General features: G+C 49.7%; 1 protein-coding gene across 1 annotated transcript; it reads left to right on the forward strand.

Annotated features, from left to right (window-relative positions):
* Window positions 1–446: 446 nt before the first annotated feature.
* Window positions 447–21,905, forward strand: FOXJ2 (forkhead box J2). Its single transcript, XM_065941865.1, has 11 exons — window positions 447–1,544; window positions 8,357–8,703; window positions 10,835–10,909; window positions 11,859–11,927; window positions 12,099–12,239; window positions 12,726–12,921; window positions 14,020–14,379; window positions 14,929–15,030; window positions 16,790–16,999; window positions 17,830–17,931; window positions 18,941–21,905. Exons 2-11 carry the CDS (start codon window positions 8,371–8,373, stop codon window positions 19,027–19,029), a joined length of 1,677 nt encoding a protein of 558 aa, XP_065797937.1. The 5' UTR covers window positions 447–1,544; window positions 8,357–8,370; the 3' UTR covers window positions 19,030–21,905.
* Window positions 21,906–21,983: the final 78 nt, after the last annotated feature.

Genomic DNA, 21,983 nt, shown 5'->3' on the forward strand with positions numbered 1-21,983 from the left:
CCATCTCAGGAAAAAAGGAAACCCATCAAAGGCATTCCTGAGAAAACCGATGTTCATCTACGTACGGAAGACAATGAACTAAAAAAAAAAAAAAAATCAGTATGGTAGAATTAGCGTGGAACTGAAATTGACAGTTCCTGCGGCGCGAACGAGAGACTCTCCCGACAGACAGCAGTGGGTGTCATCTCGGGCGGATGGCGAGCTGCACGGGCTCCAGTGGCGGCCGGAGGGGAGCGCGGGGGCCGCGCGTCCCCAGGGCCGCGGGCTGCGCGCGTCGGGTCCCCCCAGGAGCTCGGGGCGGGGGTCGGCGGCGCGGCTCCCCGGGCGCAGCGCACCCAAGGCTCTGCGCCGCCCGCGCCTCCTTAACCCGCGCGGGGAGGCGGCGGCGGCGGCGGCCCGGCGGGCGGGGGCGGGGGAGGGGCGCCGAGCGCGGCGCGGAGGCCGGGGAGGAGCCGGGGCCTGCAGCGGAGCCGCGCCGAGCCCGAGCCCCGGCCGAGCCCTGACACCTTCCGTCCGCCGCCTGGTTCCCCGGGGGAGTCCGGTCTGGCCGGAGCCCGAGTGGCGGCGGCGCGGGGAGCCTCACGCGCCGGCGGGAGCGGAGCGGACGCGAACGGGACGAGAGGAGGCGCGGCCGCTTCAGGGACGCGCGTCCGGAGCCGCGGCCTCCCGGCCCCGGCTGCCCAGGCCAGCTCCGGGAGAGCGGGGAGCAAGCAAACCCCACCCTCGGGGGCGCCCCGGGAGCGGAGGCGGGAGGGGGACGGGAGAAGACCCTTCGCGCGCGGGCGAGGGACCGAGGAGACCCCGCTAGGGGGTGAGTCTCTCCTTCCTAGAGGCGAGGAGGATCCCCGCACCGGCCCGGGAATGGAGCCCCCAAAGTAGAGGGGTGATTCTTACCGAGGAAGCGAGTGAGCAGCCCCGCGTGCCTCCACTCCTGCAAACACACTCTCCGCAGTTCTGGACTTTTGGAGGGCGGAGAGAAGGGGGTATGCCTCTGGAGTAGGCACCCTGCCGCCCAGCCCGTGCTCACGGGGGCGAGGACTGCTCACGTTCAGAAGCAGAGGACACCCCAGGGAGAGAAGACGACTCGGCTTCCAGCCTTCCAGGAGAGGGGAAGAAGTCCCCCCAACTTCCCTGTACCCGGACGGTGGAACAGGGCAGAGCCCCTCCGCTCCGATCTCCAGCCGACAGAAAGAGCCCTCCACTCCCGACAGATTCAGTTTGGGGGATTGGGGGACTCCCCCAAGGGGGAGGAGACAACTCCGGGTTGGACGAGGCTCCGCCCCTCCTCCCCAGGGTCGCCGGCCGAGTGTGGGGGGTGTGCCACCTTCCCCAGGTGGGACCTCCTTCTCCTCCGCCTCGCCCTCCCTCCACTCCTCATCCTCGGGGGACCCAGTTCCCCTCCCCAGCTTGGGAGGCTCAGCCAAGAACGGGAAGAGCCACTGAGGATGAGGCTCTGCATCTGCCTTTGAAGAGAGGGGTCCCTCCAACCCCTGACTCCAGTACCACGTGGTCCCCGCCCTCTGCTGCGGCTGACGTGGAGACAGGTTGGTGCTTTCTTTCATCTCTGTCTTCTTTAGGCACTAGTGGGTGTAGGGGGCCTGAGATGGTGCCTCTTGGGTTTCATTACTGGGATGGTAGAGCAACAACTCAGAGATTCTTCTGGGAAATGTGTTCTGAAGCTGTTGGATTCAAACCCTCATCTTGCTGTAGAGGCTATGAGAAATGGGTTTCCTAGTGTTGGGGGGACTGATGGGGTGAGGTTCATTGGAGGTCCCTAGGGAAATGTTTGTTTTCATGCCGAGGGCAAGGGACATCAGAAAACCTCTGCATATCCAGCACTCCATCCACACGGTGTCATGATGAGACACACCCCAACCCAACTGCCACACCACCCTCCATCCTTGGGCCTTGTCACACCGAGAATGGGCTCTCACTGAAGTCATGGTGGCATCTTGTGGTCTGGCCTTGTGTGGGGCTTCCGTTGGTATTACATTTTCTTACCTGTAACCCTAGGTCATTTAACGTCCACCAGAGCTGTTCTCTCCAGCCCACTGTGATTACTGCTCTCTTTGTAAGAAAAGTGGTCTGTCTCCACCCACTTTGCTTCCCAGCCTCCCCTCAAGACATCTCCATTCATGGCTGGAAGCATAATATCCACAGGTAAAATGGAGATCCCATGTCCCAGGGCAAGAAGGTCTGCAGGGAATGCCAGTTCTTGATTGAAGTTTGTCCCTAATGCCGGCTGGGTCCCACTGTCACCGCTCCTGTCCTTTGCTGACAGTTTCCCAGGAAAAGGCAGACGCTGGAGAAGAGGAGGGGAGGGGTGATGCTCAGCTTACTTCCAGTCTTCCATGGAAATAAGCTGACCAGGGAGATTTGACGCCCAAGGAATTTCTTTTCAGAAAATCACCAAATAGCTTCATTCTATCTCTTCCTATTTTGTGTGCAAGTTCTGGATCTCTGGAACCTTGAACGTATGTTATCTTTCATAGGAAAATAGCAGGAATCGTCAAAGTCCAGGGTCTTGAGAAAAGGCAAGAAAAATGTGCCAGGACATCCTTTTGGTGGAGCCTGGGCTGTGGGTTTAGTAGCTCTCTGCCTGTCAACCTGGGATCCCCAGCTAGGTGCCTGTGTTCCTGTCTTGCCACTAGGAAATACTTTGTCTCCTGTAAGGAGCGTTAGACCCCACAGTGAATCCAAGTGAGAGGTTTCATCTTTTTTTTCTCTCTCTCTTATTTATTTGACTGCTCTGAAGCTTAGTTGTAGCATGTGGGATCCAGTTTCCAGACCAGGGATTCAACCCAGGCCCCCTGCGTAGGGAGTGCAAAGTCTTAGCCATGGGGCCACCAGGGAAGTCCCGGATGCTTCATCTTATTTGGGTTTTTATGTTTCCTCCTTTGTTGGGCCATTGGGTGAACTGCCTGGATCTCTAAGTACATCCGCTGTGTCCTGGAAGCTACCTGTTGGTCGTGGTCCATGAGATAGGGCTGTAATCTAGGTTTGTAGAGCTGCACTGTAAAACAACTTCTTACTTCACATGGACGTGGCTCTGTCCTCATCATGCATCCCATGAGGGGTGCAAGGCCAAGTCTATATGTGCTTTTCAGACTAGGCTCCAATTACCTAGAATTGTGTGTTTCTGGTAGGTTGCTAAAAACAAGTGCGCCGGTGCAGGAAAGTGGGGAGAATGCTGGTAAGGATGCCCAGCTGGGAGGACAGGGTTGGCCTGCCCCAGCCAGCGGGAGCCCTCATGAGTGGCTGCAGCCCGGTCTCGGGCTGGGACCACTTCTGCTAGGATTGATAGAGAGCTTCAGCTCTGATGTCTCTGGTCTAATAAGCATGAGGATCCTTGGCTGTTTACTCTAGAACTCCTTCCCCCATTTTTGTTTGAAAAGAGCTGGCTCTGGAGAACAGCAGCCTGTTTCCCACCAAGCACTTTAGCAGATGCCAGAAGGCTACTTGTTGAATGGCCCAGAGCCAACGGGATCAGGGCATGTCCAGGTGACCCACCGCCACACAGCCTAAGTGGCCGTGCTGAGACTCAGTCTCCTTCATTCTCCTTGCCTCCATGGGATCAGTTAGGGGCAGACAGCTATTGGGTTGGATTAACTATGACTTAGAGGGTGATATTTTCCAGATCACATCTTATGACTCGACCTAGTCCCCCCTGGAAAATAAGAGATGATATTCCCCCATTTCTTCATCCTTGGGAGTTTACAAGTCCTGGCATTGGTCAGTCCTTGGCGGGGAGGGGGGTGACACCCTCTCCAAAGGAAAGTTTGAGATTCTGACATCCTGAAAACTATTGTGAACTCACTGCAGGTTTTCTGCTTCTTCCAGGCCTACCTGTATGGTCTGTCCATTTTTCTAATTTTCAATGTCTATTATTCTCTCTCTCTTTTTTCTTCTCATTCAAAAATACTCATTGCTACACTTACATAACACTAAGTTGCTTTAAAAATTTTAACTCAAGGTAATCCTCCCAACAACCCTATGTATATACAAGTTATCATCTCCATTTTCCAATGAAGAAACTGCAACACAGAGAGGTTAAATAACTTGCCCGAGGTTGCACAGCCAGTAGGTAGGCTGTGGTGCCAGGACTGAAACCCAGACAGCCAGGTTGGTAATCAGCAAGGTGGCAAACTTAGCCACTGCTCTGTTAGTTTCTGCATTAGGTACAGAGCAAGAAGTTATCATTCCTTAATGCCTGACCTTGGCACTGTTTTCTGTACAGTTACTGGCCTTTCAGAGAAAATGGGAAGAACACTGTGCCTGTTATCTGGGGTCTTACACATCTCACCTGGTATCAGTCTTCCCCTTCACCAGAATGTCTTTCTGTTTTTCTCTTTCTCCCAGTAGTGTAGTATTCATTAGACGTTCCATGGATGTGATGGAGCCTGCCCTTTGGCTGCCTTTCCCAGTTTCTATGGGTATTTCCTTTCAGCCTTCCAGCTTGCAGAGAAGAATGTAGCCTGACTCAGGTTCTGCCCCAGCCCCATGGCACAAGGCCCACCTGCAGAGAGAGGTCTGGGTAACTGGGTTGGTTGGACTGAGAAATGGAAGTACCTTTTGTGTACCTTTCTAATAATAGCCCTGAACGCTAGCCTGGTGCCATTATTTTGGGGGGATGTGGAATGTGTGGCAGCCACCAGCTCTTTAAGCTTCATTCACATCCCTCCAGGAATGAAGCTTTGACAGTGTTTATGACGGCGTCCCTTTTATTGAAGAGGGAAACTGAGGCAGGAAGACTTCAGGGAGCAAGGGGTGGTTAGGGAGACTCAGCGTGTAGGTGTCAAGGTTCATAATAGAACCATTCTCTGAGGTTCTACACGCTGGGCTGCCCTTCAAGAATGGGGAAGTGATGGGGGTAAGGAAGTGGGATGGGTTTAGGGAGAATGGTGCTGAGAAATGTAGCTGGTAAGATTGGAAGATATTTTGAGTGCTGGGGCGGTAGCTGGAGGGCTGGCTGGGAGGGTGCTGGAGAAAGGTTAAATTTAACCTCAGTGTCCTAACCTGGTGCTGGGGAAAGGCTAGAGAAGGGCACAGAACCAGCAAAAGGCGGAGGGCACTTCCCTTTACAGAATTCACAGTGATTGGCACCTGCCAAGTGGGTTCTGTAAACCGCTTTGATTGTATCCTCCTGTCCCCCCCTGTCCAGTGTCGGGAGGGTTGCAAATGAAATGTCCCCTGAAGGCTTCTGTGTTCTTTCCTTCTTTTATTATTTTTATCTCTGGCTGGGCAGGGTCTTCAGTGCTTTGCACAGGCTTTTTCTCCAGTTGCATTGAGTGGAGGCTACTCTTGGCTGCAGAGGTACGCCGCCGGCCTCTCACTGCAGTGGCCCCTCCTGTCGCCGAGCACTGGCCGTAGCTGCCGCTCACAGGCTCTAGAATGAGGGCTCAGTAGTTGTGGTTCATGGACCCAGCTGCTCCGTGGCACATGGGACCTCTTCCCAGATCAGGGATCGAACCTGTGTCCCCAGTGGTGGCAGACAGACTCTTATCCACTGTGCTTCCAGGGAAGCCCCTGCTGTGTTCCTTTTTTTTTTTTTTTTCCCCCTGCTGTGTTCTTAAGGTGAAACTTCCCAGGATCTTTAGCAGGAGATAATAGGGTAAAATGTCCTTAGAAACCCAGGAGAACCCTGGTCATTGTGAACCTGCTCATTGCCATGTTCCTGTTCAGCTTGGCTAACATAGCTCCAGAACCAGATGGCTGCGGAATGCACCCTTCTTTACCCCAGTAGCTGCTCTGCTCTGCCTTAGTAAATTGCCAGGAGCTCTGAGGCTTCCTGGAATGATTCAGTGTCCCTGTTAGTCTCCAAGTTTCCACGGTTTTGGGGCAAAATGGTGGTGGTGGGATGGGAAAGGAGGATGGTGGGGAGAGGAGCTCAGGATAAAGGGGAATTCCCTTCGCGATGCTATTTATAAACAGCCTGGGTTGCTGTTGGGGCTCATGCTGCCCAGGCCGCGAGGCACTAAGGTGTTTCCTTGAGTACAGAGTGGGCGGAGTTGATGTGTTGCTGGTGAGGAGCTCCAGGACTTGCACACGCATGCAGAGACTGTGTGGGTGGGGAACTGAGAGATTAGGGGATGAGTGAGCGTGCTGACCCTTGGGAGAAAGTCTCTAGGCCAGACGAGTTATGAACTAGGGGAGTGAGCCGATAGCCGGAAAGATGTGTTAGAGGCAGGAGACTGGGCCCATACGTGCGACTGAGCTTACTACAGTGTGTGGATTTGCGTGTAGTTGTATGTAACGCTGGTGCACATTATGGGAGTGTGGATTTAGGGGTTACACACCCAATATGTTTTCTGTCCAGAATTCTGAGACTTGTTAGCCTTGGCTCCTCAAGAGTGATTACCCCTTCAGTAGGAGTCCGAGGAAGAAACCCCAGCTGGAACCGGGCCAACAGTGCAGGCAGAAGGTGGTTCGGCAGCAGTCGTGGGAGTGGGGCGGTGGGGAGGGGCAGGACGCTTCCCAGGAGGGCTTCCCTGGTGGCTCATTGGTAAAGAATCTGCCTGCCGGTGCAGAAGAGGCGGTTGGATCCCTGCGTCGGGAGGTTCCCGGGTGGAGGAAATGGCACCCCACTCCCGTATTCTTGCCAGGAGAATCCCATGGACAGAGGAGCCTGGCGGGCTATACCGTCCATGGGGTCGCAAAGAGTCAGACACGACTTAGCGATTGAGCATGCAGGCACGACTCATGTACGTTTGTGTGTTTGGGCGGGGTTGGGGGGCTAAGGAGATGGGGTGGGGGGGGTAAGGGGTAGGGGAAGGGAGATGGGGTAGAGTGGGGGTGGTGGTGGAGTGGGGTGGGGTGGCTGGCTTCCACCCTAGGGAAGTGCTAATGGCTACCAAGGGGGTCCTGCCACTCTTTCCAGCCCCTGCAATGCAAATCTCACCCACTGTCCTTCACCTCCCCCCACCCCGACGTCACTCCGGCTGCACCCCTCCGCCTGAGAGAGCGCCCAGGCCGCGTGGGTGGCGGCAGGGCGTGCAGACAGCCGGCGTGGGCGGGTTGGCAGCGCCAGGAGTTTGCATGGAGGTGCCGCGAGCGTGCGTGCCTGGCCGGGAAGGCAAGAGAGAGGAGGAGGAGGCGGCAGAAGGGGAGCCAACCCTGAGCCCCAGAGTGGCTATTTTTAGCCGCCTATCTGATTGTTACCGGTGCGCGCACAGCTGGGTGTCTCCCTGGCTCGGTGGTGCAGCCGGACGGGCCGAAGGGTGGGAGGGCCTCACCAGTGACTTCTTCCTGGTGTCGCCGTCTGTGGGCGGGGACTCGCGGGGGGCGGTGCTTTAAAGGTGCGCGGGTAGCTCCGCTCCGGCCCCTGCTCTCTGTGTTGTGAGTCTGTGTCCCGTGGGTAACGTATGCCGTGTATCTCCTTATGATCTCTGGTCGTGGGCCGCGGTCTGTCTGGCATCCCTGTTTGGCTGGTTGTCACACTTATGTAGCTAATACTCCTCCTGTGCACATGGATGTGGGATCCAAGGGCGAGCACTGGGGATGGAGCTAATGCGAAATACCTTTGAAAGTGTTGATGTGTGCTTCATTAGGCTATACTTGTGTTAACTCTGTTTTTCTTTACACGTTCGCTCCTGCTGTCTCTCTGTGGACGTTGAATGTAAATATAACAGGTGACACGTAATTGGAGAATAGACTTTGGCGGGTTTTACCTGCTGTCTAAGTGGTTTTTTAAGAAATCAATTCGACACAGGTGTTTTTGTTTTTTGGTTTTTTTAGGTTTATTTATTTTCTTTTTTGACTGTGCTGGGTCTTCGTTGCTGCACTCAGGCTTTCTGTGGTTTCGGTGCCCGAGCTGCCGAGCGCTGGCTCTAGCTTCAGTAATTGCAGCATGTGTGTGCAGTTGTGAGTGCAGGGTTCCAGAGTGCAGGCTTAATAGTTGTGGTGCATGGGCTTAGTTGCTGTGCGCCTGTGGGATCTTCCCAAATCAGGGATTGAACCGGTCTCCCTTGCATTGCAAAGTGGGTTCTTAACCACTGGACCACCAGCAAAGCCCTCCACAAAGCTTTAAAATATTATGTTGTAGGGCTTTAAGTAAGGAGAATTGAGGAACAGCTTGACTTGCTGGGTGGTTTGATCTCCCTTTTCATCCTGCGTGAAGCAAGAGGCCTCTTGGCCATATTCCATGCGAAGATGCAGGATAAGTGCCAGTCTGTCATCTGGCAGGTGATTGGTGACGTATGCATTTGAAGGTTCTGGGAACCTGGTTATCTCATGAGTGGAGTCTTCTATAGGAATTAGAGAAGAAACTCTCCTTCTCTGAAAGCCCTAAGATTTGGTGTTACTTGCCACAAGTGACCACAGGTAACACTTGTCTATTCTATTTTTCTTTTCTCTGCAGAATCCAAAAATACCATGGCTTCTGACCTAGAGAGCAGCCTCACCTCCATAGACTGGCTTCCCCAGCTGACCCTCCGGGCCACCATCGAGAAGCTGGGAAGTGCCTCCCAGGCTGGGCCTCCTGGTGGGAGCCGCAAATGTCCACCAGGCTCCCCCACAGATCCGAATGCCACCCTGAGCAAAGACGAGGCTGCCGTTCACCAGGATGGCAAACCCCGGTACAGCTACGCCACCCTCATCACCTATGCCATCAACTCCTCTCCAGCCAAGAAGATGACCCTCAGTGAGATTTACCGCTGGATCTGTGACAACTTCCCCTATTACAAGAATGCAGGCATTGGTTGGAAGGTGGGACAGCTTCTATGCCCTGAGATGGTTCTTAGCTTCGACAACACTTTCCTCTACTTTTGTGTCTTCCTATAACCTGGTCCACTTCGCTCTCAGCTGTCTCAGAGATGTGTGAACTTAAAAATCTCAAGTCTCCCATCCCTTACTTTTTTATTTTTCAGAGTTGAACAACTTTCATAGGGTGTATGTGGGAAATTCCAGTGATACCAAACCTCTGAGTATAGTTACGGTATGGCAGTATACTGATGCTCACCATACCCTCTTTAAAAAAAAAAATTGTTTATTTATTTGGCTGTGCCAGGTCTTAGTTGTGCCATGTGAACCCTTAGTCATGGTATGCAACATCTAGTTCCCTGACCAGGGATTGAACCCAGGCCCCCTGCATTGGGAGCACAGAGTCTTAGCCACTGGGCCACCAAGGAAATTGCTCATCCTACCCTCTTGTCCCTTGGTTTATTTCACAGATATTTATTGCCATTCTGCTTTGTTGAAGGGACATGCAAGGCATGGTATCGCTCCATCCTACCTAGAGATCGAACCTCATCTGGTTTGCAGAGCTCTATTGCACACAGTCATTATCTTTTTAAAAACTATGTACCAAGAAAAAAAAAATGTAATTAGGTCCTTCCCCAGCAGCTCATCCACCAAGCAAGGAAGGAGAGGATAAGTGGTTTGGCTGGAGATGAAGGAAAAAGGGGCCTCCTCTTCCACGCATGGAAGGAAGGCTGATGTTCTCAGTCCTTGGGAGCAATCACTCACTTGCCAGTTGTTGAGTAGAAATGGGGATTTAATGTAGCTGTGTCACTCTGTAAATCATCAGCTCACATACAAGCCAGATGATGAGCTGGGAGACTGTTGAAAGCATTCAGTTTTTCCTTTATAAATATGTTCCTACTAGCTGCCACAGGCCCCACCAACTTCACCCAAGGCATGTATGCAACAATATTTCTTTCCTCCAAATGTGACCATTCCATGGGCTCTTGAGAAGACAAAAAGGTGAATTATACCTTGTTTCACTTGTAATTTATATTTTGTTATCATTTAAATCATCAGTTTTTTTTTCTTTTTTCATGGCTGTGCCACTGTGGCTTGTGTGATCTCAGTTCCTTGACCAGGGATCGAACTTGTGCCCTTGGCAGTGAAAGCTTGGAGTCCTAACCACTGGACCTCCGGGGAATTCCCACATCATTAGTTTTAAAATGTTCTTTCACTATTGATAGACTGAATTAAGGAGCTGAGCAGATGTGATTCTTCTTTAATTGAAGTATAGTTGCTATACCATATTATTAAGTTACAGGTGTACAGTATAGTGGTTCACAGTTTTAAAGGTTATACTTTCATTTATAGTTAATATAAAATCTGTATTTATTCTCCATATTGTATCAATACAATATATCTTTACAGCTGATTTTATATATAATAGTTTGTACCTCTTAATTCCCTACCCGAGTATTGCCTCTACTTCCTTCCCTCCCCTCACTGGTAACCTGGTTTGTTACCAGGTTTGTTCTCTATATTTGTGAGTCTGCTGCTTTTTTGTTGTATTTACTAGTTTGTTCTATTTTTTAGATAGCATGGGTAGATGATATCATGTAATGTTTGTCTTTCTCTGTCTGACTTATTTCACTAAGCATAATGCCCTCCAAATCCGTCCATATTGCTGCAAATGGCAAAATTTCACTCTTTTTAATGGCCGAGCAGTATTCCATTGTGTGTATGTGTATATATGTATATGCCATATATCTATATGCTACATCTTTTTTATCCATTCAACTGTGGATGGGCACTTAGTTTTGTACAAGTGTGATTTTGAGGCATTTATATATCTGTCGTCAGTTGGGTTGATTTGGGTGGAAAGGTTGAAAAAATTATATAATCAGCTCTCTAGAAGCACCAAGTAGTCAAATTTACAGCAGTTATCTCTCATCAATTTAATTGCTTTTTCTTATCTCATTGCTCTGGCTATCTGATAGGTGATTTCCTCCATCAGTATGGTTATGAGGTGCTTAGTTTACCCTGACACTTGCACTTTAGCGTGTGTTATGTCCCTTTTTGTGTCCTTTTGCGAACTATTGGAAAATTTCCTGCTTTGCATGATACTCAAATCTAACTTGCTTCTCTGCTTCCTCAGAATTCAATTCGGCACAACCTTTCTCTCAACAAGTGTTTCCGGAAGGTGCCCAGACCACGGGATGACCCTGGAAAGGTGAGATTCAGCTGTAATTCAAGAGGGGAGGACCAGGAAAGAAAGGAGAGTAGTTGACAGCTCAGAGTCCTGTGGCTGTTTTAATTACCCAGAAGAGGAAATTGTATTAATTAGAGAAGCAGCGTTATTTTTCTCTCAGAGGAAGAGCTTGGTTATCAAACTTATGGGTCCTCACAAGAATGAATGACCAAGGAAAGCTGTGAAATTTTTTCTTGATGGAAATATTCATGAAAAAATCGACTTCAATGCCCTCTTTTGGTGTATCAGACTCTTTCTAGATGTAAAATAAGCTTTGGAGGCATTTTTCTATAGAAAAATCTCATGGTTTTTATCTTTGAAGGGGAGAAGTGATAGATCATCCTCTTTGTTGGACAGCCATGGATGCTAAAGTCTCAGAGAGTTTTGCCTTAGATCACATGGAAGGGGTAGGTTGGTTTGGGCATTTGCAGCTCTTTGAGGTGGATGCTGTGTTCTGCATCTTCAGTATGATCGAGACCTGTGTTTGGACCACAGGGGGTACCTCTGACATACTCTGTGAGCTGTTAGGACTGGTTTATTACTCAAAAATAGCTGTTACTCTCAGGATTCTATGTGAATTGCCAGTCATTTTTCTTAATATAGCTCTTATTTTATATGAAGAAGTGATAGTCGCTCAGTCGTGTCTGACTCTTTGTGACCCCATGGACTCTTTGCAAGCCCACCAAATTTCTCTGTCTATGGAGTTCTCCAGGCAAGAATACTGGAATGGGTGTTTATTCCCTTCTCCAGGGGATCTTGCTGACTCAGGGATCAAACCTATGCCTCCTGCATTGCAGGTGGATTCATTACCATCTGAGCCACCAGGGAAGCCCTATTTTATATGAAAATCCTGTCAAATGTCTGCTTTTCCAGTGGCAGGTATTTCCATATATAATGATTTTTTTTTCTCTCTGGCGGTGGGTTCTTCTAGGGCTCTTATTGGACAATTGATACCTGCCCTGACATCTCCCGGAAGAGACGACACCCTCCAGATGATGATGTAAGTCTCCATCTCAATGAGATGCCATTTCTGAGCCCACTGCTCCTTCCGTGTCTCCCAGTCATTTCCTAAACGTGGGGCAAAGGTCAGACACCAGCAAGGATGGAACCATGGGTCTTGTGGGGAGGTTTAGCATTTGCTTATAGACTGCTCTTTTTTCACAACCCTCAGCTGTCCCAGGATTCGCCAGAACAGGAGGCCAGCAAGAGTCCACGGGGAGGGGTTCCAGGGAGTGGAGAAGCCTCACTGCCTCCTGAGGGGAATCCTCAGATGCCACTCCAGAGCCCCACATCGATTGCCAGTTACAGCCAGGTGGGAGGCGGAGGTGGCAGGAGGCATAAGGGATGGATGGACGGGTGGATGGGTGGGTGATCGAATCGATTGATATGTCTGTCAGTTCAAAATTATGTACTGAGTGTCTGTGCTGTAGCAGGCAGATAAATTGGGAAAGAAGGAGAAAACAAAAGAAGGAAACAGGGAAGCTGAGAGAGGGAGAGCGCAAAAGGCAGAGAGAGACAACAAAATTTTAAGAAAGATCAGAAAAATGAAAATGGTGAGAGGACAAGAAAGGGAGCCAAAAAAGGTTCTGAGACAGTAAAGACGAGCATGGATGCAACACAGGGAAAGGGCAAGAGACTACATCAATGTAGGAATGAGAAAAGGAGAAAGATGATGCTCATTCATTGAAAGGATGGGAGAGGATGAAGAGGACAGGCAGGAGAGCTTGGCCTCCGCTCAAGTGTTGTATGGGTCCCTCATATAGGACATGGGCCAAGTCTTTCTTGCCTCTTCTTGCAGGGCGCAGGGTCTGTGGACGGCGGAGCGGTGGCAACGGCGGGTCCAGGTCGAGAGAGCACCGAGGGGCCCCCTCCCCTCTACAATACCAACCATGACTTCAAATTCTCCTACTCAGAGATCAATTTTCAGGATCTAAGCTGGTCCTTCCGCAACCTCTACAAGTCCATGCTGGAGAAGTCCTCCTCGTCTCAGCACGGTGAGTCTGGGCTGGGGAGGGGAGCTGGGATGTCCTTGTATTTTTTTTTTTTTAAATATTTATTTGGCTGTACCAGGTCTTAGTTGCAGCATTCGAGCTCTTGTTGTGGCATGTGGGATCTAGTTCCCTTGCCAGGCATTGAACCCAGGTCCCCTGCACTGAGAGCAGGGAGTCTTAGCCCATGGACCACCAGGGAAGTCCGTGTCCTTGTATTTTTGAACAGATGGTGACATTCTCTTCTCTCCCTCTTTCCGATGTGTAACACGAGGAGAGGGTGATCACTGGTCAGGGAAGAAAGTGTGTCATGAGCCAAAACTGTCTGGAGTCAGTTCTCTTCTGATTTAGTGCTGAAGGACAGCTGTCTCAAGGAGCAGTGGGCTGGCTCCTTAACTGCAGTTAAGTTAACTCCCCCTTCTAGTACTAAGGGCTGTTATTTAATGGCTGTTAGCAAGTCATTCTGAGGATGGCCACTAGGGGACAGCAGTTTCCTTTTCTTAAATCTGCGTTTGTGAGAAGAACCTAATTTTTTAAAATTTTAGCATATTTCTGTTAATTTGGGGGCTTTCTAGATGGCTCAGTGGTAAAGAATCTGCCTGCTGAGCCGGAGATTTGGGTTCGATCCCTGGGTTGGGAAGATCCCCTGGAAAAGGAAATGGCAACCCACTTTAGTATTCTTGCCTGGAGAATCCCCATGGACAGAGACGCCTGGCCGGCTGCAGTCCAGGGGGGTGCAAAGTGTCAGACACGACTGACCGACTAAGCACAGCACATGTTTGGAACTCTATCTGATGTCTGAGGTCTTTGGAAACTATGATTCCTACATCAATACCCTTGAAAAATAGCATAAAAAGGTGCATGCAGACATTTGGCTAAAATTTCAGCAGTTGTCCTGTCAAGACGCTCCGTCTGTCCGTCGGTTATACCTGCCCGGGGACTGGAGGGGACCAGGTTGGAGGGGACCAGAGCTGCAGGGGACCCTGCTGTCCAGACTGTCCTTACCCTTCGAAGGCTGCCTGTTCTGGGTCTGAGGTCTCGGGTCTCAACCCCGTGGAAATCCTGACCCACTTTGCCCCCCCCTTCCACACCCCACCCCTGCAGGCTTCTCGTCTCTCCTTGGGGACCTGCCGCCCTCCAACAACTACTACGTGTACCAGCAGCAGCAGCCGCCGCCATCGCAGCCGCCGCAGTCACAGCCGCAGGCACCCGCCCAGGGCTCCTCTGCCGTCGGGGGAGCGCCGCCACTGCACACCCCCAGCCCCGACGGCTGTACCCCACCCGGGGGGAAGCCAGCGGGGTCCGAGGGCTACGGGCCGCCCCCGGTGATGGCCATGCACCCGCCCCCACTGCAGCACGGAGGCTACCACGCCCATCAGCACCACCCCCATTCCCACCCCGCCCAGCAGCCGCCACCACAGCAACAGGCACAAGGCCAGGCACCCATCAACAGCACTGGCTTTGGTGAGTAAGCGAGGTGCGCGGAGCCCCGAAGCACTGCCAGCCGACCTCCCTGTTCTGACTCTGGAAGGAGATGGGATTGGTTAGGAAATTAACCGCGGGTCTTTTATTTGTTTCCGGGCCTACTGGTATTTGGGATCCTCCTTCTTCCATGAGAGATCGAACCTGCCCCGCCCTGCATTGGAAGGGCAGTCTTAACCGCTGGACCACCAGGAAAGTTCCAATAGTGGCTCTTTTAGCCTTACGCTCCCACCAGAGCTCCTGTGGGCAACAGAAGTTGCAAATTGGAGCTCTATATTAAGAGAATTTTTAGACAAATTTGGATTGTTTTACTTATTCTCTTGTCTGTGAGTTGGGCTGTTTGTAATTAAAGCATCAATAGCTCAGTTTGTCCTAAATCTCCAGTGAGGGAGAGCCCAAAGTTATCTTGGTAATGCAACCGATAACCTGTGTAGATGCAAGAATCTTGCATTCATAACTCAGCCTGTTGCCAGTTGGTGACTGTCTCACCCTTCACTCTGTCCTCTTCCCCCATCCCCTTCCCCTTCACAGCCTTTCCTCCAGACTGGTGCTCCAACATCGATTCCTTAAAGGAAAGCTTTAAGATGGTGAACCGGCTCAACTGGTCCAGCATTGAGCAGTCACAGTTCTCAGGTTGGTGACTTGAGTGATGGTGCCTAAAATAAGAAAAAACAGAAGAACCAGTGGTGCCTGGGGAGGTTGAGGGATGTAGCGTAAGTGGAAAAACCCAATGGAAACTGGAACCAGAAGGGATGGTTAAGTGAAGCTTGCATGCAAGTTGGACGTTTGTGACCACTTGGACTATAGCCCGCCAGGCTCCTCTGTCCATGTAATTTTCCAGGCAAGAATACTGGAGTGGGTTGCCATTTCCTTCTCCAAGTAAAGCTTGAGGATGGAGAATTTCATGTTACACAAGGTGGATAATATTGATACCTTCTTCAAGTTAATCTTTCGTTCAGTCACTCAGTGGTGTCCAACTCTTTGTGACCCCATGGACTCCAGCATGGCAGGCTTACCTGTCTCAAACTTATGTCCATCGAGTCAGTGATGCCTCCAACCATTTCATTCTCCTGCCTTTAATCTTTCCCAGCATCAGGGTCTTTTCCAATGAGTCAGTTCTTCACATCAGGTGGCCAAAGTATTGGAGCTTCAACTTCAGCATCTGTCCTTCCAATATTCAGGACTGATTTTATTTAGGATTGACTAGTTTGATCTCCTTGCAGTCCAAGGAACCATCAAGAGTCTTCTCCAACACCACCGTTCTAAACCATCAATTCTTCAGCACTCAGCTTTCTTTATGGACCAATTCTCACATCCACACATGACTACTGGAAAAACCATAGCATTGGCCAGACGGCCCTTTGTCAGCAAAGTAATGTCTCACTCAGCTCTTTAATATGCTGTCTAAGTTGGTCATAGCTTTTCTTCCAAGGAGGAAGTGTTTTTTAATTTCAGGGCTGCAGTCACCGTCTGCAGTGATTTTGGAGCCCAAGAAAATAAAGTCTGTCACTGTTTCCATTGTTTCCCCATCTATTTGCCATGAAGTGATGGGACCAGATGCCATGATCTTTGTTTTTTGAATGTTGAGTTTTAAGCCAGATTTTTATCTTGATTAATTTTTGCCTTTATTCAAAATGACAGTGGTTTATTCTACTCAATTTTATCTCTGGGAGAAGGAGGACTCTTTATTCAGAAACCCTGGATCACTGTTTTATAGTTTTGCCACCATTTATTGACAGTATGGGGGCTTCCCAGGTGGCATGTGGTAAAGAATCCACCTGCCGATGCAGGAGATGCAAGAGACATGGTGTTCGACCCCTGGGTCAGGAAGATCCCCTGCAGGAGGAAATGGCAAGCCACTCCAGTATTCTTCCCAGGAAAATTTGTGACTGACAGTATGACCACAGCTAATTCACTCAATTACTTTGAAACTTTTATTCATCAGTAAGATGGTAATTATATGAGTCTAGTAAGGAAGAAATAGAATGAGAGTTTGAAAATGTAGATGTCAATTATTGGGGGTTGTTGTTTAGTTGCTAAGTCATGTCTGGCTCTTTGCAACCACATGGACTGTAGATCTCACCAGACTCCTCTATCCTTGGGGTTTTCCAGGTAAGAATACTAGAGTGGGTTGCCATCTCCTTGGTAGCACATATAATCAGTGGTGTTGACTGATAGTGTGACTGGAGCAGTGATTTAGGTGTAGAACCACTAAGAGTGTTGGGGCTTCAGCAAGGTTAGCATTTCTTTTTTTTTTAATGAACTAGGCAGTTTATTTTTTTATAATGCCTGTCAAGCAATAGATAAATTCAGAAAGCAAAAATTAAAATTTGAAATCTCACCGCTTATCGCAAAAATAGAAGGAGTTAGCATTTCTTGCCTCTACTGGCAGAGCTGATGGAGAGCTTGCGGCAGGCAGAGCAGAAGAACTGGAGCCTGGACCAGCATCACATCGCCAATCTGTGTGACTCCCTCAACCACTTCCTCACTCAGACTGGGCACGTGCCCCCCCAGGGGGGCTCCCACCGGCCACCCGCCCCCACCCGCATCGCGGACTCCTGTGCCCTCACCAGTGGCAAGCAGGAGCCGGCCATGAACCAAGGTACTGCACGAAGCCAGTTGCCAAGGAGGTGGAGACTGGATGATGTGAAGGAAGGGGGATGAGAAGGGCAGAAGAGAACTGGGAAACATCAGCTTATGGGCACTGATCCAAATGCCAAAGAAATAGACTGTATTTCCTTTTAGGTTTATTTTTTTTTCTTTTTGGTTGCTCTGAGTCTTGGTTGCTGAGCACAGACTTTTCTCTAGTTGCAGTGAGTGGGCGCTGCTTTCAAGTCGAGGTGGGCGGGCTTCTCATTGTGGTGGCTTCTCCTGATGTGGAGTGCAGGTTCTAGGGCTCATGGGCTTCAGTAGCTGTGGCACACGGGCTTAGTTGCCCCACGGCTTGTGGGATCTTCCCGGAGCAGAGATTGAACCCGTGTCCCCTGCGTTGACACGTGGATTCTTAGCCATTGGACTCCAAGGGAAGTCTTCCTTTTAGATCTTGATCTGGGAGGTCAGGGTTACTTAAGAAAAGGGAAGAGAAAGTTCCTGTTCTAAATTCATGTCTCAGGAAACCCCTCCCTGGATCGTATCACATAGGGTCATGATCGGCAAACCAGTGAAGTGAGGGACAGTGAGTGATTAAGGTTCTGGGTTTATCACCCTGCTGATAGCTGTGATATTGCAGGTGCTAGTTTCGGGTGCCTTTGTACCCTAAGTGACTAGGACTGAGAGCTTCTGCAGAAAGCCTTGATGCCTACAGGAGCTACAGAACAGAGTGGGGAAGGGAGAAGAGCTGAAGGCGATGGGGAGTCCATCACCCTCTCTTTTGGACTCTGCTTCTTTGAGTACAGGGGTCCCACTCACTTAACTCTTGTCTTGCTTTCACAGCAGTGAACTCATACGTGCACCCTCAAGCCCCCCATCTCTACCCCGGCCCATCACCAATGTACCCACTCCCCACCCAGGACTCAGCAGGATACAGTCGCCCAGGTAAGAGCCAGGAGGCTTGTTTTAAGCACCAGTGAGTTTGGCTTTCCTGTGGCTCCAAGCCTGCATTCTGAGCCCTTTTGCCTGCACCTGCCAGAGCAGGTGAGCCTTCCTGGTTCCTGAGACTGAGGGTGGGCCGCCTGCTAGGGAGGTGTATGTCATGGGAGACAAGAGAAGATCAACGTGCTTTAAAGTTAACTCATGCCTACCGTGATGAAAGAAAGTAGAAGCATGATTATAAGCAAAAGATTGACAAATAGAACATGTATGCCTCACTTCAGAATCTGGATGGAAGATGCACTCAGATAAATGAAATGAACATGTTATATACACGCACCTGCTTTGTGCCCATGTCACCTGACCTCTAGTGTCAGGGGTTTGGGGTTGAACTATCTCTGTTGGTGGGAGTCAGCGTGGATACCCTAAATTGTCATAAAGAGTGCAAAATGAACAGATCCTTCACCTTTAAATGCATTTTAGAAAAACCACTGTTACTATCCCACCTAACCACAGTGTTTTCAACTTAGGGGGTCTTTGTCCATGTATTCCTTCTTATACACAGATCTCTGTATTGCTATTTCAAATAAGTAGTATATTCTGTATGTTTTTTGTTGTTATTATATAGTCTTCAAAAATATAATTTTTTTTTTTTTTTTGCCACTCTACATGGCTTGTGGGATCTTAGTTTCCTGACCGGGGATTGAACCCCGGGCCCTAAGTAGTGAAAACAAGGATTCCTAACCCATGGACCACCAGGGCATTCCCCATAAGTATTATTTTTAATGGCTGTTACATTTTACTGCTGTTACATTGCTGTATGGCATAATTTACTCTAGTTTCTTTCCTGGGACCTCACTGAAGTGGTGGCGGGCAGAAAAAAATAACTGAACTGGTAAGGACGGTAGTTTGCCCAGACCTTCCCCCTGGTGGTGCTTGGGGTTGACCACCGTCCATCAAGATGGACAGAATGGCCTCCCATACCCTCTCTTAATCTCCTTTTCTCTCTCCACAGCACACCACATGGTCCCTCGGCCACCAGTCCCACCTCCTGGGGCCAGTGAGGAGATCCCAGATGACTTCGATTGGGACTTGATTACCTAGTGCATTCGAGAGCCTGGCCATCAGCCCAGGGCTGGGTGGTGACATAGGGCAGTGGGGGAAGCCCAGCCCCCGCCCACCCTTCCGCCCTTGCCTGTATATAGATATATATCCTTTTTTTTTTCTTTCTCTGCCAGAGAAGCCACCGCAAGATGCTGCCGAAGATAACCCCCCTCTTTCCTGCCTCATTCTTCCTCTTCCTTCTTGTTTTTTTTTCCTAATTCTTTTATTATTATTCTTATTATATTATTATTATTATTATTGGTTATATGCTGTCTCCAGTCTCCTGTCCCCACACCATGGTCCATGTCCACCTCTTGCCTAATTTAAAGTCACCTGGCTGGAAGGTGAGGCCATGAGAGCCACAGCGAAAGGTCTCAAACTTTGATTTACCTTTCTCTTTGGGCAATTCAGTGCGAATCCCACCTTTCAGCCCTATGTTGTTTTCTGTGCATATCAGTTCAATCCAGGGCTGAAGAGGCCACATCATCAAGTAGAAGGGATTTAAAATGCTGCTTGGCAGCCATGAATTTGCAGGTTTTACTCAATGGTGCTAATTTTGTCCTCTGAGCTCTTCCTTGTCCCTTTATATCTCCAATCTTACTTCTGCTGGTCCTCATTCCCCATCAAGGGTAAGAGTGGTGGTGGTGGAGGTAAAACCCTAGTGGAATAAGAGGTCTGGGTTGGGTAGAGTAGAACGCTGTAGAGGGGTGATGGAATACAAAACAGTCAGAAATTGGGTGTCTTCCACTCTTGTCAAATAAACTGCCATTGACTTATTCCTGGCCTGTTCTCTATAGGATATAGAGTCAGTCCTAGCCAGAACTCTGCTTCTCTTCAGGGCCTCCCAGGTGGTGTGAGGTGGTAAAGAACCCGCCCGCCAAGACAGGAGATGTGAGTTCCATCCCTGGGCTGGGAAGATCCCCTGGAGGAGGGCATGGCAACCCACTCCAGCCTTCTTGCCTGGAGAATCACATGGACAGAGGAGCCTGGCGGGCTGCAGTCCATGGGGTTGCAGAGTTGGACACAACTGAAGCAACTTAGCATGGGCGTGCTGCTTCTCTGGTGGAAATGAGGACAACCCTTCAGCATAGGGTCAGCTTTTTGGAGAGGGTTTCTATTGAACCATTCTGTCTTTTTAAACATCATGGTCTCTGGAAATTAACTGTGACTTTTATTTGCATTTACTAGTTATCCTTTCATCCCCTTATCTCATTTGGCAAATATTATCTCATCCTCCTTCAGTCATCTGCCCAACTGTTCCACCCATCAAATTTTCTTCTCCCATTTTCTGGGATTCTCAAGAAAGAAGAGTAACCCATGATTCCATTTAGTCTCACCATGTCCTCAGGCGAGACTGGAATCTGTTTCCCACGGTGCACAGCAGAACCAAACCTACAGTACTGGTGACAGGAGGGTGAGAGAGGAAAGGGGAACTGGTACAGACATGCATAGGGAATATTTCAGTTATTTAACTATGTAGGCAAATGCTTCTCTTGGAATCCAGATCACTGGGGCTGAAGCTTCTGCAATCAGGTTTTTTGAGGGATTAAGGAACTTGGGAGAGGGTAATAAATAACCAAAAACAAAGAGCTCCATGAGGGCCAAGGAAGGACCTCCCCTCACCCCCCCGCCCCTGGAAAAGGTACAGGGAAAACTTACCTCCTTTATCAAGGAGTGGCCATGGTTTATGGCTGCAAAGTACTTAGCATATATTGGATATTAATTGTTGAATTTTGGTTCTGAGAAGGAAGAACAGTTTTGTTTCCATTTTTATTTTACCGAATGGTCACTTTCTCAAAGCTGTAGGACAAAATGTGCAGAATGGACAAGGCCACTGTCTCTGTGATTTCTGGTTTTTGTTCCCGTCCTTTTATTTACCCATGCTTTCCGCTCTCCTGCTTTCCCCCTCATCCTCCCCTTCCTTTCTTCGTAAAGGGTTCTCTGTTGAGAGTTTGTTGAATAAGTCCAGTGAGGCTGAAGTCGGGGGGCAAGAAAGGGCAGTTAACTAAACAGCACTTTATTTCTTCGAAGTTCTTAGTAAGACGTGGGGGTGTGAGTGGCTTGAACCCCCTGTTGTGTTGGAGGGCAGTTTGCTGGGTTGAAGTATGGCATACGATTTCCCATTGGGGAAAGGAGAATTTCTCTTCCAGGGTGGTGACACGCCTTAGCCCAGTGTCCCCATCTGAGGCGTGTCTTCCTTATCCTTCCAGTCAGGGTGCCTCCTACACACAGTGTCCCATCTGTCCTTCCTAAGATTTCCTCTCTTATAAATCATCACATTTCTCAACCCCTCTTCTACCCAGATCCGCACAAGATTTGCCAGGGTAGGCTAAATCAGACATGGATCTGTCTCCTGTGTATAGTTTATCTGTGTCTTCTGAAAACGAGAACTCTGGTGGCAGCCAGTCACTGAAGTTTGGGGCTTGGGCTGGAGATGGGCCGTTAGGCCTTTGGGGCCTTTAGCCCCCCTCTCCACTAAGACCAGCCTCGCTGAACGGCACAGGACAAACCCAACTCTCTTTGGGCCTCAGTTTCCCCTCCCCTCCCTGAAAGGGAAAGAATACTCCATTTTCTTGTCGATCCAGCATTGCCAGCCTTGAAAGTTTAGTCATTGTTGTTGTCTGGGTGACATGTGCAAAACTGCAGGAGCTCACTGCCAAAAGAGGAAATAGAGGAGAGCGTGGGGGAGAGGGACAGGAGGAGCAATTCTTTGGTATCCGTCCACCCGCCCCTGCCTTTCTGTCTTCACCCCCATGTTTCTGGTGTGGTGAGTCCTTCATACCACCCATAATGCTTTGCATTGGCGCAGGCCGGGAAGGGGGGGTGTGTGGGCTCACAAGTTGTTGTTGTTGTTTTTTGCATGCTTTCTTAATAAAAAAAACCAAAAAACAAAAAGAATGTGGTTTTATCTTCCTGGTGCTGGTCTCGAATTTCTTTTTTGCCAGAGTAGGGAA

Source organism: Muntiacus reevesi, chromosome 1 (genome assembly GCF_963930625.1).
Source record: "Muntiacus reevesi chromosome 1, mMunRee1.1, whole genome shotgun sequence".
NCBI lineage: Eukaryota > Metazoa > Chordata > Mammalia > Artiodactyla > Cervidae > Muntiacus > Muntiacus reevesi.

Excerpts from the sequence above, each read along its gene's own strand:
- FOXJ2 (XM_065941865.1), top strand. The coding sequence starts at position 8,371 with ATGGCTTCTGACCTAGAGAGCAGCCTCACCTCCATAGACTGGCTTCCC. Across the intron at positions 12,240-12,725 it reads CGATTGCCAGTTACAGCCAG|GGCGCAGGGTCTGTGGACGG; the intron begins GTGGGAGGCGGA and ends CTCTTCTTGCAG. Across the intron at positions 12,922-14,019 it reads GTCCTCCTCGTCTCAGCACG|GCTTCTCGTCTCTCCTTGGG; the intron begins GTGAGTCTGGGC and ends CCACCCCTGCAG.